At 23.3% G+C, this 20,762-nt stretch overlaps 1 protein-coding gene across 1 annotated transcript in view; it reads left to right on the plus strand.

Annotated features, from left to right (window-relative positions):
• The first annotated feature begins 156 nt into the window (after positions 1-156).
• Positions 157-20,762, plus strand: part of LOC100200826 (ras-related protein ORAB-1) — a 28,369-nt gene continuing 7,763 nt past the window's right edge. The window contains exons 1-5 of the mRNA XM_065805023.1: positions 157-348; positions 7,076-7,148; positions 7,229-7,276; positions 15,317-15,364; positions 15,893-15,988. Coding sequence (XP_065661095.1) covers positions 335-348; positions 7,076-7,148; positions 7,229-7,276; positions 15,317-15,364; positions 15,893-15,988 — 279 coding nt within the window. The 5' untranslated portion in view covers positions 157-334. The remainder of the gene's footprint in view (positions 349-7,075; positions 7,149-7,228; positions 7,277-15,316; positions 15,365-15,892; positions 15,989-20,762) is intronic.

The raw sequence follows: 20,762 nt of genomic DNA on the forward strand, positions 1-20,762 counted from the left end.
AATTAGATGTTTAATACCACAAAATTAACAGTTTAATTGTATATTAAAATTCGTTTTTTGCGAAAAGCCACGTCACTTCGATATAAAAATTACGTAAGGTTAAGTAAAAAAAACATTTCATTTCGGACTCATCCTTTATTATTTTTTGATCAAATAAGATGACTCGGAGAGCTAAGTTCGAAGTGCTATAAGATGCGAACAAAATAATTTCTTTCGAATACATTGCCAGCACTGAAGTTCACGAAGGTCGTAAAGAAAAGGCGTATACTCGCCTTAACGATTTGTTTTATTGGCACTATACATTACCTTAACCCTAAACTGTATTGTGACAAAGATGAATCCCGAATAGTAAGTCCATATCCTACCAAAAACGTTGTTTTTTAAACCTTAATTTTAACATGAATTGCTCAACGTACGTCGATTTTAAATTATAGTATAAGTATGGAGAAAATGCTTACATTTTAAAATGCTTTTATATTGTGTGAATTATATTCTTGTGGTATTCCGATATGTCCGTTAAGTATTATAAAAGTTTTATTAAATACAAACAACTTTAGTCTGTAAGTAATACTTATACTACGAAATGTATGCAAATAAAAATTTATATGTATATATATATATATATATATATATATATATATATATATATATATATATATATATATATATATATATATATATATATATATATATATATATATATATATATATATATATATATATATATATATATATATATATATATATATATATATATATATATATATATATATATATATATACATACACATATATACAGGTATATCTACATATTTTTATGCCAATGATGGCATATACTAAAATAGCCATTTGCAGGGGCTGTATATTTCTCTTTCTCTGCTCTCTCTCTCTCTCTCTCTCTCTCTCTCTCTCTCTCTCTCTCTCTCTCTTATATATATATATATATATATATATATATATATATATATAAATATATATATATATATATATGTATGTATATATATATATATATACATATATATATATATATATATATATATATATATATATATATATATATATATATAAATATATATATATATATGTATGTATATATATATATATATACATATATATATATATATATATATATATATATATATATATATATATATATATACAGCGTGTTAGCTAGCCCGATGGAACCATGTATACCACAGAATTCCCAATCGGTTTAAAATTCCCAAAATAAATATATATATATATAAATATATATATATATATATATATATATATGTATATATATATATATATATATATATATATATATATGTATATATATATATATATATATATATATGTATATATATATATACAGCGTGTTAGCCAGCCCGATGGAACCATGTATACCACAGATTTCCCAATTGGTTTAAAATATATATATATATATATATATATATATATATATATATATATATATATATATATATATACATATATATATATATGTGTATATATATAAAAAATATATATAAATGTATATATATTAAGGTTTGTTTGTTACTGATATATTTTGCTCACTTAAAAATTTAAAATCTGCATCTTAATTGATGTAATTAAATAAGTTATATGTATCAAAACAAAATCAATGATTAGTCACAACAACAAAGCACATAATTAGTCATTAATCAATAAATTGATTAATGACTAATTATGTGCTTTGTTAATTAGTCATTATCAATAATTAGTCATTAATCAATAAATTGATTAATGACTAATTATGTGCTTTGTTGTTGTTGTGACTAATCATTGATTCTGTTTTTGATACATGAAGCTCTAATAACAATAAAAATTATTTTCAACATATTTTATCTACTTTTTAATACTTAATGTTTGTTATACTTGTATTATCAATGAAAAACATTTTCAACTTACAGGCTTAGACAGAAATGACATACGATTGCACACTGTAACCAACCACGCTTAAAATTTTTTTTCTTTTACAATATGACCACAGCTGTTTTGATATTTTAAAAAATTTAAATGCAATGAAATATTGTTATGAATATCTTTGTATTGCTGATCTTTTGATCTTTAAAGTTTTTATTTTTTCAAGACAGCTTTGAATTAAATAAAAAATTAATTATAATGATCATTTAAAAAAAAAAAAGATTTTGTGTAAATTAAATCTTATATTTAAATTTTTTTTAGTAGGCATGTATTTTTTATGATAAGTTTAAACGTTCAAAACTATTTTTCCATGTCTTTCTAAAAATCTTTATTTTTTAAATTTACTTTAAATTATGAATAAGTTGGATTAAATCTTCCCATTCCAATGCAATGATTTAATTTCTTTATTTTTTTGTTTCTATTTTTATAAAGAATAGTTAAATTTTTTTTTATAACTTAGCTTTTAAATCAGAACATGAAATGATTAAAAATTACTACTTAAAAAAGACTACGTTTTTTTTTAAAAGAATTTTTTTTTGCAACTTTTTGAAAAAAATGTTTACATAATTTTAAAATATATTCATATCTTTTTGATAATTTAATTTCACTTTTCAGTAATTTAGATAAAGTTTTATCATTTATTAAACAATCATTAGAAGTAACTTGTAAAAGCGTTTTGCGTAACTTTAATAAAACGTTTTAAAGATAAGTTCTGAAGTAATTTATTTCAAATGCAATTAAAAGCATAACAAAAAGTAATTTTCGCTTTAAGTTTGAGTTTTATTTTAAGGCTTGTATTTTCTTTTCCGTAAGGAGTTGTTTTCTTTTTTATTTATTTTTTAAAATTTTTTACTAGTTTAAGTTTAGCTCACCATTTCTTTTAAATCATCAAAATATCTAAACAGTCGTGGTCAAGTTGTTAACAAAAAAAATTATTTACGTGGTCAGCAATAGCATTTGATTGCGCGCAAGCCTGACTTGTATTTTGATACACAATATAAAATATCTAATTTAAATAAAAATTGTTTAATATTGCATGCATATACCTTGGAACAAATTGAACAATAAAATGTATGTAATGTTGTTTCTTGTTAGTTTTTGTTATATTTAGTTTTATTTATCTATCTATATGTATATATATATATATATATATATATATATATATATATATATATATATATATATATATATATATATATATATATTAGTAGTAGAAAATCACTTAACAAAATTTTTTTCCATTTAACACTGTGTTTCACCAACAAAGATTCATCAGAAAAAAAAAAAAAAAAAATGATTTTCTACTACTAATATAATTGCTCTGTTCTTTTAAGAACATTGAGCACTCTATTGTGTAGAATACTTTTTAAAGTTGTTTAAATATATATATATATATATATATATATATATATATATATATATATATATATATATATATATATATATATATATATATATATATATATATAACTAAATGTAACAAAAACTAACAAGAAACATATATATATATATATATATATATATATATATATATATATATATATATATATATATATATATATATATATATATATATATATATATATATATATATATATATATAAAACTAAATATAGCAAAAACTAACAAGAAACAACATTACATACATTTTATTGTTCAATTTGTTTTAGGTATATGCATGTAATGTTAAACAATCTTTATTTTATATATATATATATAATAAAGACATATGTATATATATATATATATATATATATATATATATATATATATATATATATATATATATATATATATATATATATATATATATATATATATACACTAAACTATACTATACCCAAGCCATATCTAAGGTAGCAATTTCCCAGTATCATTTTTGGACTCAAAAATTAAAGCGTACATTTTTACTAATATAAAAATGTACGCTTTAATTTTTAACAAAAAAAAGAAAAAAAAAGAAAAGATAGTTCCCCCATGCCAAACCCTCAGTCGATGTAGCAGCACTCCTTTGTGGCAGCAGGCTATAAGATAGTTGATTGATGTACTGAAGACCCTGCAACTTTCTGTTTTTTTATGACATCATCTGTGTGTGTATAATGCTATATTTATGTGTGTGTGTGTGTGTGTGTGTGTGTGTGTGTGTGTGTGTGTGTGTGTGTGTGTGTGTGTCTATATATATATATATATATATATATATATATATATATATATATATATATATATATATATATATATATATATATATATATATATATATATACAGGCCTCAGGCAAAAAAAGCTTGTGCAAATATAAAATATTTATTTTTTTAACAGCAAAATTAGTTTAAAACAGCATTTTTTAAACAGCAAAATGTATTTTAGGTTGAGTTGTATTTTATTTTCATAAAAACAAAAATAGTAAAAAATGTCTAGCGCATATAAAATAAAATATCGCCTAAATAAGTATTACGTAATTATGCAATAATAAAATAAAAGCAAAAAATATTTATTCATTGTCATGTTTTTGTAAGCATCTTTAAAGTAGGAAAGAAACTCAATAAGTTCAATTAAAAAGCATATATAAAAAAGCTGTAAAAAAACAGCAACAAAGAACTAAAGAGTTTTAGTAGTTTTTGAAAAGCTATTTAAATTTTTAGTAAAAATTTTTATACTTTTTAACACCCAATATTTTATAGTTGCGTTTTTAATTTAGTATCCAAAATACAACTTAATCAAAGTGAAAATAATAGAAAAACACTTATTTAAAACTTAATATAAATCTTTTTTAATAAACAGTATTAGAAATTTGTTTGTTTAAATTTGAATTACATGACACAATAATTTTAAAAGTATCAAAATCAAGTTTTAATTACAAAAGTATTTTCTTATAATTACTTGCTCTGTCGCTTGGAGCTATTTCAGTGCAATTTTTAAACTTTTCAAATTAGTAAAAAATGTACACTCATATACTTTTCAAATTAGTAAAAAGAAACACAACATAAAATAATATTTATAAGATAATAAATCATTTTCAATAAAAATGCTATTTAAGTATATATTAAAATAGAATTAAAAAATTTAGTCAAATGCAACCTTTTTAACAATTTTTCTAGAAAACATTACTATGCTTGAATAAATATCACAAAAACAACCTTTGCTGGCGATTGTTTTCTGAAGTTTTTATGTTATAATATAAAACATGACATTGTAAAATTTTATTTTATCTATGAGCTTTTTATCTAAGTGTCACAAAAACCCTCAAAAATGCTTATTGCCGTGTTGCCCATCAAGTCTGTTTTAGATGGGTGATTCTATGCTCGTGCAATCACTCTTAACACCTCTCACACACTTGCACTCACTTACTCTTAATACCTAAGTGCACTCACTTACTCTTAAAACCAAAAAAAAAAACCCTAGGCCTTTGACTTATATATGGCATTACTGCATAATATATGGCATACTGCATAATATATGGCATTACTGCAGAAATATATGGCATTACTGCATAAAAGCTATAAGTTAATCTGTCTATTCTTGTTGTTACAGCCAACAATGTATTGACTTATAATGGTCCTAAAAATGTAATAATTTAATAAAAACCCAGATATCTGCTAGATTCTAGATTATTGAAATAAAAATAGTTTTAAGACGGTAACAATCTTTAGTTAACAGTATAAAAAAAGAGCAAAAAAACTGTTGAATAAGATAAAAAACATGATAAAATAAAAATACTGAATATTTTTGAGTGGCATAATAAATTTAGTTACCAATCTTTTTTTTTTATACCATGAATTATAATCATAAAATAAAGGCAGATAAAATACAGCAAACAATTTTTTTTTCATTTAACATTTCATTTAATAAAAAAATGAGTCTGAATAATACACAATGAAAAAAGTTTCAATTTTTTTTTTCTAATAAAGATTATCCTTTCATACTATTTTGAAACACCCAAAATAAATGAAAGTTATTTAACAAAAATGATGTTTCCACTTATGAATTGCAATTTTTGTTTGCAAAGAAAAGACCTAGTAAAAAAGTAAATTTTTAAGTAAATACATTTATCTAAATCAACATTTAAGAAAAAAAAAATTTAACTTTTTTGTAAAGATTTACTTTTTTCTTAGCGAATTGTTAAAAAAACTATCATTTGTTTTGGGCTAAATAATACTCTAAAACTGCTGTACAAAGAAATAAAAAAAGGTTTATTGAGAGTTTTTATTTTTTGTGTTAATTCACCTCTCCAAGGCCAAAGAGGCTACTTTAGTTGTCGTACAACCTTCTCTCAACTCTATAATTCTAAAACATGAATCTTGATGAACAAGGTTGCTGCGTTAAGAAACAAGTTGAAAGCAAAATATAAAAATTTATATTGCATTTTATTAAAAGATTATTCTTAAGTATTAATTTTATTCAAATGAATGTTTTTATGTGATTATTAGTCTATAACAATATGACCCTATAAAACATTGGCAAAACTCATAAAGTGCTACAGTTACAAAATTTATTTAATAATTACTAAAGTTGAATTTGATCATCTAATTTTCAATATTTTTTATTTCAGCCGGTCAATGTTGATCGGCAACCTCAATAGATTAGCAATTAAAGTTTTAGAATAAAAATGTTTCATACCTAGGTAATACCTGCCCAAACCCTCAATCAATGTATGTTCTGAATCCACTGCAGCTTTCTATTTTAGTATAGGAAAAAAGAAATTTTATTTGAAATTCAAATATTTATTTAATTAGTTTAGTTAAAACAAGAGTAAAGTTGTTGTTTAAAAAATCTATCACATTCAAGTGGAATATATTGGTAGTTTAATTACAAATGTACCGCTTTGTAACATCCTAAGATAAGTATTTTTATCAAGACAGCATCTCTAGCCTTCACTTAACCGAAAGCCCCAAGGCAGAGGAATTTCACCAAAATCAATTACTTGCTAAACAGTCAACAGGATTACTACGAGACTTAACTAAATGACATGCATTTTATAAGCAATAAATAACAGTTTTATAGAAATTAAAATACTGTTAAAATATCTTATTTTATTTGTAATGAAGTTTTTGATATTGATGATTTTTCAGAAAATTTTTTACAACATGAAAAGTTGTTTTTCTGTTTTTTCTCAGTTTTCTTTTTTCAAGAACAATTATTATTTTTAGTGATTACTTATTCAAGTTGTTGTTGATTGGAGACTCTGGTGTAGGAAAATCATGTCTTCTCCTTCGATTTGCTGTTAGTACTTTAATATGTTACAGTCAAATTTAAAGTTTTTGTTTGCATTTTTATTGCAACTAGTTTGATTTCTTTTTTAGGACGATACTTATACAGAAAGTTATATAAGCACTATTGGTGTTGATTTTGTAAGTTTTTTTTTAGTTGATTTTTATGTAATAATAAAAACATCAGGCCTAGAATTGCGACTCAGAAAAACCAACAAAAAAACAAGCAAGACACTCCTAAAAACATGTTTTTTTTGTTTTGTTTTTTTAGTATTCTTTATATTTTAGATATTAATGAACCTTGAAACAGTTCCATCTCCAATAAACCTTCAAATATGCATATTTTTATTCAATTTAATATTACCCTATATATTAGCTATAACCATTTATACATCAAGTTTAAAAAAATCACTATGAATTTAAGCAAAGTTTTGTTTTGTAAAGTTACTCTTTTGTAATACTACTGTATTAAATTTTTAACATAGGTAGGGTATGCCAGGGGCGTGGTGGCTCTAAAAAGCCCATGCGGGATTTTTATTAAAAGGTATATATGCGGTATTTTACCATATATGCTTGATGTAAAGGCCCATACAAAAAAAAAGATATATATATAATAACTGACCTAATTCTAATAAATCATCAATACAAACTAGCAAGTTGAGATAACACTTGTAATTATTAATATTGTTTGTAATACATTTGTAATTAGTAATATTTGTAATTATTAATATTGTAATTTGTAATTAATAATATTGTAATTATTAATTATTTTAGTTGTAATTTGTAATTATTATTGTTTGTAATACTTCAAAATAAAAAATGGTAACAATACGATGCAGAGACCGCGTTTTTGTTCTGATTTTCTAACACATTTTACCGCAAGCACGATTAGTATTTTATTGTTTGAAGAACATAGCCTGACACAAAATCAAAAATCAAAGATTTCAATTTTTCTATTACTATATAATGATATATATTTTATTGTATAATAATATAAATTTTATTAAAATTATATATAATTTTTTTTCTAAAATAAATATTGAAAATTTTCATAAATTAGAAATTCTTTTTATAGATAGTTTATAGATGCTTTTGTTTATTCGGTGTTTTAACTTTTTTTAACATTTTCGCATAAACCACTGATCTCAAAATATAATTATATTTATAAATATAGTTATAAATATTATAAATATAGTTTATATTATATTATAAATATTATAATATAAAATTATTAATATTATATTATAATATTATATTATATAATATTATAATATTATATTATATAATATTATAATATTATATATATTATAATATTATATTATAAATATAGTTATAAATATATTTATAAATAGAGTTATATTTTGAGATCAGTGGCATTAACTCACAACAGAAAAAATGCCGCTCTAAAAATGGTGCTTTTATTGACATAATTTAAACATAAAAGTTTTTATATTGTAGTTTCATTTAGCAGTTACTTAATTGAAAGTATTTCATATTTTTTCCAAAAATGCTATTTTATTGTTTTTTCATTTCAAAATTAAAATAATGAAAATAAAAAAATTTAAAGCTATGGAATCTATATAATCTATTTTAAACTTACCTATAATTATTAGTAATAAAAATGTGTCGTAAATAAGTAAATTGTTAAGGTGTAATATGAAATTGTATTTGAAAATATTTGCGGTATTCCAACACCTCAATTAAAATAAATTCGTTAGATAATATGGTTTTACGCTATTTTTAAAAGGTTTTATTTGTGTATTTATATAGTTCATAATTCAAAGTTTGCATAAAACAAATCTTCTTTAAATGTACTTTTTGCACAGCCATCATCCTTTTTTTAATCTGTCTGAGGACAGGATATTACAGAGTGGTTTGTTTATTTACATACAATAATATAAACTGTATAAAAATAAAAAACTTTATTTATTATAAAACAAGTTTATATCTGTTTCGAAATGCTACAAAAATGCAAAACATGAGTTCGATACTTATTTGTATAAAACTTAATTTAAAATTTAACACCAAAACATTTTTCTTAAATGAATTAAAACGCAATACAATTACTATATAGTAATTGTATTGTGTATTAATTCATTTAAAAAAATATTTTAGGGTTAACTTTTAAATTAAATTAATTCAAGTCCAACAATAATAATATGGGGGTCTGCAGACTTTTTTAAATTTATTTTGTCAACATTGTGATCGTTAAAAACCGTTTATGAGTTCATAATTTTTCTTATGAAAAAAATATCATAATACGTCTTAAAATATCTACTTTGTTTTCAAAGCAATATTACTATTATGCAAAATACTAATATAATTGCGCTCAAAGTTCAAGACTTAAAATCTAGGGATTAATAAAATTAAACTTGTGCAAACATAAATATTGTAAATAATTGTGGAATTTCTTTAAAATGTAGAAAAAATTAAAATTTGACAAAAAGGCCCATATTTAGATAAAAAAGTGAAAATCCTATGCGGGAATCCCGCATAACCTCTGGGGCCACCACGCCTCTGGGGTATGCTCATTAGTTATGTCAACAAAATAGGAGGGAGAAGTCTAAAAATTTTGACTGTTGTTGACAAGGGGAAGGGAGAGGAGAGTTGGCATCAACAATGTTACTTTTTAAAATAAATTAAATTACTTTAAAAAAAGTAATAAAGGATGTTTTCTTCCATTTAATTTTCTTGATGGAGGGGGGGGGGGGAGAGAGAGAGAACAAAAAATAGTCAAATGTGGATGTATTTTTAAAGGAGGGGGATGGGGGAGGATCTCTGGAAGTTTGACTAAGTGTTAATAGGGGAGGTGTGGAGCTAAAAATTGTTAACAATATGTTAACAATTTTTTGCCACTAGGTTGATTTTGAAGATTCAATTTTGTTACACTGTAATATGTATTTTCTATCTTGTAGTAGTGTTATTTTTATCGCTATGTTTACATGCTTCAATACTGTCGAGAGCAGTATTGGATCGAATACTGCTAGTTAAATTTTATCACTTCCACTAATAAGTACAGCAATCAAAAAATCATTTAGTAGACAATCTTTAATCAACAATTAAAAGTAAATAGAATTTGATTTAAAATACAGGCATATTAATTACAGGATTTAGACACAAGCAGCAAGTCTTACCGGTAAGTGTGTGTGGTCGCCTTGTTCGTCCACACTTAAAGTAATTTTTTTAGACAACTTGACCACATTTTTATATAGTAAGCGTTTTGAGAATTTGCGGCAAAATAAAGCTTTTTTATATAGTAAGCGTTTTGTATAGTAAGCGTTTTATATAGTAAGCGTTTTAAATAAAGCATTTTTATATAGTAAACGTTTTGAGAATTTTGGGCAAAATAAAGCTTTAAGAAACTAGAGAGAATAAAACAGCAATACTCAAAGAAAGGAAACGAAGGCTATTTGAAAATCTAAATAAGCTAAAAAAAATTGTTTATTTTAAAAAAAATGTTGTCAAAAAAATAATATACCTAAATATTTTACTGTTTTTATTTTCTTATTTTTATGGCGTTTGTTATTTTCCACTACCAAAATTGATACAAGTTGAGGGAAAAACAATATAAAAATATAAAAACATTTTTTGATATACAATTTTTTCGCGACTTTTCAGTCAGTATATAAAGGAAATACTATTATTTGCGCTAGAAACATTGACACTTTTTAAATTTGTTTTTCAAATGTTTTTGCTAAACTTTACTGTTTTATCAATGAACAGGAAAGCGAGAAAACTAATTGCTATTTATTTGTAAAAAAAAAAATTTTAAACAATTTTTTCATGTAAAAAAATAAAAAGTCATTAATACTTATATTTAAATATAAAATATTTGGTTGTTTTCACTGCCCCCATTGAAATAGTCAGCACTTTTGTTGGATTATCCAAATTGTGCGTTTAAACCCGATTGTTCATTTCCTGATGAACTATTGTTATTGACGATGCTCCAAAAGCTTGTGGACTAGTGCGTTGTGGTCAGTGTGTCTAAAAAAATTACTTTAAATGTGGATGAGCAACAAGGCATGTGACCTGAGAAGGCTTGAGCAGGGTGTGTCATGGCACAAGGGTCCCCACAAACTAAAGATAAAAAAATTGGCTTGTATTTTATATTAATGATTTGATTGTAGTAAACACTATAATCAATAACAAAATCTTATCAGAACAAAAAAAAAAAGTTGTGAACCTTGTTAGATTATTACAAAAAAAAGTTCTAAAAAGTTTCTATAAACCATTTTTCCTTAACAAAAATAGCTTCAAAACTCACCTATAACAATTCTGATTTAAAAAGATCAGAAAGTTTAATATGAAAGTTTAGTCTTAGTATAGTTATGTTATAATGAACACATGTGGAAAAGTAACAAATTATTGGGAAAAAACAATTAAAAAACATTTTAAACTTTTTTAAATTGAAAACATTTTTTATTAGAGCTGTTAAAAATAAGTAACTTTACAGTGTTTGGCAAAGAAAACTCTAGAGAAGTTGTAATATTCCTAACAAAATAGTTAAGTGTTAGGGAGTGTAAATCATGTGTCTTTCAAACAAATGATTTAGAAGTTACTTTAATTTGGTAAAAAACTTGCAGAGTTTTCAGAGCTTTAGAAAATTTTCATAATAAAAATAAAGACTTTGCTATATTAGCAGCAGAAACGAAATAAAAAATCGAAGGTAGGCAGTCATTTTGACCGGCCAACCCATAGATTTGACAAAAATGCTGGTAAAGTTGCAGTTGAAAAATATTATTGTATGTTATATATTACTATTAAATATATTATTTATTACAGCATGGAAAATAAGAAATCAAATGGGAGCAGTCAATTCGATTAGCCAACACAACCAACAGTTGACTATCAATTGTTTTTTTAGGACTTTTTTTGTTTTGTTTTAGTTATAGTTCTTCATGACTGAACTTGAAATGACTTTAATACAAAAATAAGTTGATGCTTGAAAACTAATGATTGTATTATTTTAATAATAATAATTTTAAATTAAACCAATCCTTTTTTTAGGTGCAAACAAGCAATTGATAATTTTTAAATTATTTAAAAATACTTCATTTCATGGAAATAATTTCGCAAATGGCTAGGAAAAAATAATTGAAAAAATTAAACTAAAAAAAAATAACTACGGCTCAGATGTTTTTAACTACATACAACAATTTCTAATAACGATAAAATAAGAACTTTAATCTCTGAAGTTAAAAAAGAAAAACTAACACACATTTTGTATCACTTGTTCATTAAAATCATTTTAAAAACCGTTAATTTTATACCCCGTTCAGACTGACAGTAAAACACATTTTATTTTAAATGCATTTTATGTTTTTAATGTTATAAACTGTATAAAACCAATAAAACAAAATGGTGGGGTTGTTTTATATTAAAACAAGCTTTTTATATTGACTAAACAACCTCACAGTATTGTTTTATTGATAATATATACACCTTTTTATAATAACAATTTAATGCGCATTTAAAATAAAATGTGTTACGTTGTCAGTATGAACATTAATTAGTTAATAAAGATGTTAACTCTCGTTTGCAGATACTATTTAAACTGAATATTTAATACTAAGAAGGCAATTGTTTTATGAAACACTACTATGATTAAAAATTATTCATTTTCAATCACTGAATTTTTGATATAAAGTTAGTTATATGCAGCGTTTTGACAACAAAGATAATAACCAGGCAGTATTTAAAAATTTTTTTTCGCTTTAACATCTTTTTTTGCTTTAACGACCCAGTAGCAATTAAAGTAGCATATCATTAACAATAAAACTATTTTAAACACTTTTTCAAAATTTAAATAGTTTTATGAAATTTTAGTATATGCATTTTCCAAATAACACTCTGATTATTTGTTAAATCTTGTTTTTAAAAGTTCTGATTTTTTTTCAACCGGTCAACCATGATTGACAAGAATTAATTTTGGGAGGTCAAAATAGCAATTTTAGTTGCTTTGGGCGGTGATTGACCGTTGACCGGCTGTTATTTTCCATGCTGTATTATATATCTATAATATATAATAGACATCATTATAAAAAAATTTAACATACAATACAATAAATAAGTAAATAAGTTTAATAATAAATTTGATAAGTTAAACATATTTTAATTAATTTATACAAATTTAAAAAAATAAGAGGAAATCCATAATAACATTTCTGCAGCGTTTTTGTTAATTGAGTTTTTTAAGTTAAATTTTTTTCCAGTAATTTATTATATTATGGTAGTTAAAAAAAAATTGTCCTGTAAAAAATTTTCCTTAACAAAACAAAATTTATGACATCCAATTCAAAATAGGTTTATGCAATAAGCATTTTTTATTTAAAACAATGCCTGATATTTATATATATATATATATATATATATATATATATATATATATATATATATATATATATATATATATATATATATATATATGTGTGTGTGTGTGCTTATAAATAAAACACATAATATTCAATATTTTCAATTTTAACTATTGACAAATAATTGCTTTAAACAAGGTTTGCTTAGTCTTAAATTATAAAGTTTTCAGTAAATATAAGTTATAAGTGATAACCAATCAAACTTAACTAAAACTATCTGCTTTTATTTTTCATTAAAAAAAATGACTTGTTGTCTTAATACACTTCAGATGCCTGCTACGCTGTTTAATTTTTGTAAAATTTTAGGTTTTATCTTGTCAATGACATTAATAAATTTAAAATCTAGTTTGAATGTACGACCTTGTTATTTTAAAAACTGTATAAAACATTAAAAAATTTTTTTTCAAAAGGCACATGTTCTACGATACCAATATAACAAGTCAATTTAAAAATACAAACACTTTTTTTAAACTGACATAAATGATAAACAGAAAAATATTCAATCTAACAATAAAAACAAATAATTAGTTTTCATTAAAGAGGTAATTACAAATTAACTATTAAATAAAGCTTATTTATTATAAACTTTCTTTGATTAAACTCATTTAAACTCATTAATTACAAACTTTTCTCATAAATGGAATAAAAAGAAATGTTTTTAAGTATTCAAAAGTAGCAAGCTAACTTGTATTACAATGAATTAGGAACTTGGGAATTTTTCTTTTGGTTTTTTTTCTCAGTTTTTTTCCATTGGAATTTTGAAAAAACTTGTTGTTTTTTAAATTGTTGTTTGTTTGTTTTTTCGTTTTTGTTGGTAACAATAATATTGTTAACAAACAGATATTGTTTGTAACAGCATGTTACTTGAAAAGCACTCTGAGTGTTACTTATTTTGAGCATAGATCTGTACCTTCTCCACATAAAACAGAGCAGTTTTTTATCTATCATTCTATAGTATCTATGCTTTCATTTTCAAAATCAAATCATTGCTCTTGATTTCTTATCTTTATATTAGAATTTTTTTTTTAACCACAGCAGGAGTGCCATGTCACAGCTAAATAACCATCTGAAAATATTGACTGAGAGTTTAGGTTTGGGTAGGCACTAGCCTGGTTTTAATGGTTTTTGTTTTACCTTTTGTACCATTGTCATATGTCATATGTTTTGTACCATTGTCATATGTCATATGTCAGTGCCATACCTAGCAATAGTTTAGGCAGTACTGGTTAAAAAAATGGATCCTTTGGGAAAAAAGTTAGATGCCCCCGGGCCATGATTATTATTGTAACAATCCCCCCCCCCTTTACCGGTGAATCACATTTGTTATAACATTAAAAAAAACAACTATATTTATAATAAAACAAACAAAAGATAATTATACTATGTATAAAATATTTTTGAGAAATAAATAATAAAGAAATATAATCTTTTTTGAATAACGAATTTTGATTTCATTAGTAACTAGTTATAGTTATTGTCTAAAAGATCTTAAAATATGCTAATGACACATTAATTTTTAATGATGTAAAAATCATTCCTTAAGTTCACATAAATAAAATTCCATATTATATAAAAAATATAAGTAAACTACATTGATAAAGTTTACACTATAATTTTAGTTATAAAATCTAATGCACTGCAAAAAAACCCTGACAGTTTTTTCTACATGTTTATTTGATTTTATTAAATGTTGGACTTAATTAACATTGAAATAGAATTACGTCTGGGTATGGCACTGCAAGTATGTTACTAGTATGATATGAACCATTGTTTTTTAAATGTATTTTTAATTAACTTCTTCTTTTTTTAGAAAATCAGAACTATTGAACTAGATGGAAAAACAATAAAATTACAAATAGTAAGTTTTTTTTGCTGTCATTTTGTTAGTGATACTTATAGCTACGGATTTTAATTTTTTACTAAAATATTTTAGCTTTCATAATTCAAACAATTTTTGTTAATATTTTTTTTCAAATTTTATTTAACAAATTATAATTAAAAAAAAAAAATTTGTAATTTGAAACAATAATATCTTAGTAGTAGTTTTTCAAAATCGTATTGATTGATTTTTACTATATTTGAACATTATAAACAAGAATAAAAAATGTTTCTATGTTGTATCCACTTAAATGGTGCGTTGAAAATGTGAAGTAATAAAAGTAATCAAAAAATCCCATTATCACTTGTTTATTTTATAGAATGTTCCTTTTTCATGTTGAAAAAATTTATAATGATAAATTTTTGAATAAAACTGCCTTCATTGACAACATTATAGCATGTCAAAAGCCTTCAATGCAGTTGTAAAGTTACCTTCATAGTAGTTAAAATACTTCAAGTATAAATCAATTAGGTAAAATACAATGAAAAAATTTATTCATCTGTTTAGTGGGATACAGCTGGTCAAGAAAGATTTCGTACAATTACTTCAAGTTATTACAGAGGTGCTCACGGAATTATTATTGTGTACGATGTTACTGATCAGGTAAGTTCTGGATTTGTATGTATAAGAATTATTTGTTTTAATGGAATTTATAGTTCTAAAAATCAAAATGGCTTTTAGTAGCACAAACCTTTTTATAATGAAAATAGAAGTTGTAAAGTTAAATAATTTTAAACTATTTTCAGATTTTGACTAATTTTTTATTCAGGGTTTGATATTTTTTTCACAATCAATTGCATTTATTGAGGAAGGCCTAATTAAAAATCATTGGCTAATATCATAGGGCAAAAATATTTTAATACGAGCTTAAATATTTAACTTAATTACTATTTGCATTTATTAAAAATCTTAGCATTTATTAAAAATCTTAGCATCTTTTGCATTTATTAAAAATCTTAAATACAGTTTTATTTTGCTAGGTTAATTAAGGAACTGCGAAATGACTGTATTCAATTGTAAATCTGTTGCCAGTAAAGGCCAGGTTTAATATTTGTCGTTTTTCATTTTATATATCCATACATATATTAGATCTTTAGACTGATGTGGTTTGTGTTTGTTTTTTAATACTAATTGTACTGCAGTATGATTAAATAAAACTAGAAAATTAAAGCACACAGCTGTATGCTTTATTTTCCTAGTTTTATCTGATGATTTATAAAATGAATTAAAATATAAAAGTTTAGATCATAATTTTTAATAATAATAATAATAAAATATAGCAAAAACATAGCTAAAAATATAATCTTTTTTGTACAAGAAAGAAGAAAATAAATTTAAGTTTGAATTTAATAGATCAGTAAACTAAAGATTGACAGCAGGGCTTGAATTAACGCAAAAAAATCTAATCCCAAAAAAAATATTACCACTTCCCTCATCCCTGGCATTGCTTTGCAGTACGAGGAGTTGCATTAGTATAGGTATAGTAAAAATATTTTTTTTTCTACATTAGTTCGTAGTTGTAATTTTTTTAACATAATATCTCGTATCTAGATATTATTTTATAATTTTCTCATTTGGCGGAGTTTAAATTAGCGTAAGTTACTGTTATAATTTACAGCTTAAGTTATAATTTAAAGTTTAAGTTGCAGTTGTAGTGAGCAAGTTAGTAAGGAGCAAGTAACGTATTTAATACTATTACGATATTACTTTTAGTAATTGTTTTTGCTTAACATGGTACTTAATATATTACAATATTTAAACCATTTCAATTTGTTATAGAAAACTATTTAATATGTTCATGCGGACAATAAAACATGTGTTATTTTTAAAGAGTATTAAATTGTTATTGTAAAAAACTATAAAACAACAATAAAACAACTTCTCGACACTGTTTTGTTGCTGTTTTATAAAGTTTATAACACTAATAATATAAAACATGTTTAAAATAAAACAAAGTAAAAAAATAGAATTGTTCTAAATAAACAAATTAAAATATTATCATCATAAAACTTTAAACTTCATATTTGTGCAAACATATGCCTATAGACCATACGAGAAACATATGCCTATAGACCATACGAGTAAGATCAAAGTAAAAAACATTAGATACCACATTTTTTATAGTTTACTATTTCTTGATCTAGCGTACTATTAAAAATTTAAGTTTAATTGAGTTTTTCATTCAAATTGTTTTGCAATAAAAAGTGAAACAAAAAGGTTTGGTTTAACAAATCGAATTTCTTTAAATTTAAGAATGTGCTTAATTTTTTTTGTTTCTTTTTTTAATTTTTTTGAGCAGAAGTAAAATAGTTTATTAATTTTAATTTTTTAAATTTAATTTTTATTTTAACTCCTTCAATCACTGCACAGTGGGCCAGAATTCACTTTTACTGGACAAAACTAATAACTCATCATAAAAAAAAGATTTAAGAGCCATTTTTGTACTGTTTACTAATTTGAAGATTGCAGTTTTAATGTTTTAATTTTGGGTTGTTATGAATATCTAAATTTCTTAGTAACCACATATTTTATTAACCTTAGCAAATATAAATGGAAAAGATAAAACTGGAAAAAGTAATAACTTTTTTGGATTACTCTCATAATTACCACATTAAGTATTTTTATGCTACAAATGTAGTGGTACTATGGATTTTATATTTGGTTGTTAGTGAAATGCCTGGCAATGGTTCACTTTGCATAGTTACTAACTTAAATAACTTTTCTAAAAGCATCAATGTTATTAACTAGACTAATATTTAATATGTTAGTCTGTTTAAAAATTATTTTATGCATTTAAAAATTTTAACACATTCCCAGTTACTAATTTTAAGTATTTTTATGCAGTTCCAGGACTCAGTTTTATATTTCATGAAACTACTACATAATCCATACAAAAAGGTGCATAAAGCTTAAACCTTTTTGTGTATATAATATAAAAATTTTGATTTAAAGTTATTTTTTGAACAAAAACTCACATATTCTGATAGTTTTAAAACAACTTTAACTTCTTTTTCTTGACCATCTTGGCGCCAAGATATATGTTTAACTTTCAGCAATGGTTCTCACTATGCTGGTTTTTACAGACTGGGTATTATGGATATTAGGTGCAATTAAATTTATAATTATTGAGCGTTAAAGTTCTTTTAAATTTTTCTAATTTTGTTTTATAATTTCAAATTTCAATCGCAAAATTATTTGAATAAAAGAATTTTAGAAGATTAAAATTCTTTTGTTCTTTAAAATTCTTTTGTTCAAATAATTTCAAGAGATTTTTTTTTTTTTTAAAAATCCTAAAAACATTTATTTATAGAAAATGTTTAATCTTAATATCGCTTTAGATAAAATGCAAATACTTATAAAAAGGTATCAAATTTTTCATATTCTATTTGAGATAACTTGTTAAAATATTTTTAGGTAAAAGCTTGTTATTTGTTAACAACATATAAGATATCAATAGAAACATTTGAGTGGGTAACTTTTGCGAGTTTTTGAGTATATTAAGTAAATTAATTAGTTTAGTAGCTTAACTGTAGTAACTTAAATGGTTGTTTTGATTTAGTTTAAAGGTAAATTTACTGCAATGCACTTTTATCCATTATGATAGTCAAATTTAAATACAACATAAAAATATTAATATATTAGAATTCAATAATACTAAAATATTATTGAATTCAACACAGAGATTTAAAGTAATTTAAGTTCAAAAGTGATTTATGTTGAATGAAAATCTCTGTGAAAGAGAGCAAGTGATCATACTTCTATTCAAAAGATAAATTTTGCGTGACGTATTTTAGGACCCTTAAAAAAAACTTAGACAAAAACATTTCTTTTAAGAATGGCAAAAAAAAAATTGCAAAAATATTTTTTTTAAGAAAAAATGAGTTTTTTGATCGAAATACGCTTAATTCGAGCCCTTTATATATCTAGAGCGAGATTGAGAACTTGTGATTATAGAAAATTACTATAAGAAAATTAAAACTTCAGAATATTTTTAATTTTGTAAAAACATCAATTTAAACTATTTGATTTGTAGTTTGTAATATTCCACACATCGTTTACAATAAAAATAAATATAATAAAAACTTTTTAAATTCATTTTTGTATATAATATAGGTTTTTTTATTAAGTATTATAAATTAAATTAAAATGAAATAAACAGTGCCGAAGAAGACATGATTGACAAATTAGCAGCATTTAGTTTCAAATACGAAAAAATTAACTAATTAAATTTTTAACTAATTTTTTTGTGTTATAATAATCTCGTAGTTTTTCAACAATAAAAAAAATGTGACTTAAAAATTACTTAAAAAATTTAATTTGTCATCAAATCATAATCATTTTTTTTTTCTTTTCTGATTAAGGTCTAACAATCAAGGATATTTACAAATAGTTTGAAACTAATTTAAAGTAAAAACCTGATGAAAATGGTATCAAATAGTATTAATGATACAAATAGTAATAATAATATTAAAAATAATAATAACAACAATAATAACGATAAAAATAACAGTGAAAATGATAAGAATAGAAATGGTATTGAACATGATCATTAATAGATTTCTAAACAAAAACTGAATAAGAAAAGTTACAAACAGTTAAAAACTGACATAAAGTAACAACTTGCTGTGAGATAAAAAACAGTTATAAAAGAAACTGACAATAATTATAAATAATATAATAATATGATATAATACGATAACAAATAATAATAACAAAGTATCTCAAGCCCCTATAATCAGGGCGAATAAACATGCTGGGTGATTTTCTTTATCACGTGTCCAGTATATGTGTGTGTGTGTGTGTGTGTGTGTGTGTGTGTGTGTGTGTGTGTGTGTGTGTGTGTATATATATATATATCAGCACTTGGAGTTAGGAAAAATAAGGTTGGCGAAAATAGTAAACGCCGACTAGGAATGTATATATACACACACACATATATACACACACACACATACACTACTAGTCGGCGTTTATTTTTTTCATATATATATATATTTTTTAATTTTTATTATGTCTCTATTTTTATTTAAATATATTTTAATCCAATATTTTGTTGTAAAAATATATTTTTTATAATTATTTTTGTTATTTTTATATAATTATTATATATTATATTTCATTTTTTTTTTCATCTGTTTACAAAAACAATTAATTACAGTAATGTGACCATATTTAAACCTAACTCTAAGCCTGACCTCGATGCTGACCACTCCTCGCAGCAACAGACTACAAGATTCATTTGATTCATGTACTTACATGATACTACAAGATACTTGACTACAAGATTCATGTACTGCACTAAGTATAAAAATTGTTTACAGGAACATTTTTTTTTTACAAAAGAAAACTATGCCTACTGGGACAAAAATTTTACGGA

The sequence above is a fragment of the Hydra vulgaris genome, chromosome 09 (assembly GCF_038396675.1).
Source record: "Hydra vulgaris chromosome 09, alternate assembly HydraT2T_AEP".
In the NCBI taxonomy this organism is placed as follows: domain Eukaryota; kingdom Metazoa; phylum Cnidaria; class Hydrozoa; order Anthoathecata; family Hydridae; genus Hydra; species Hydra vulgaris.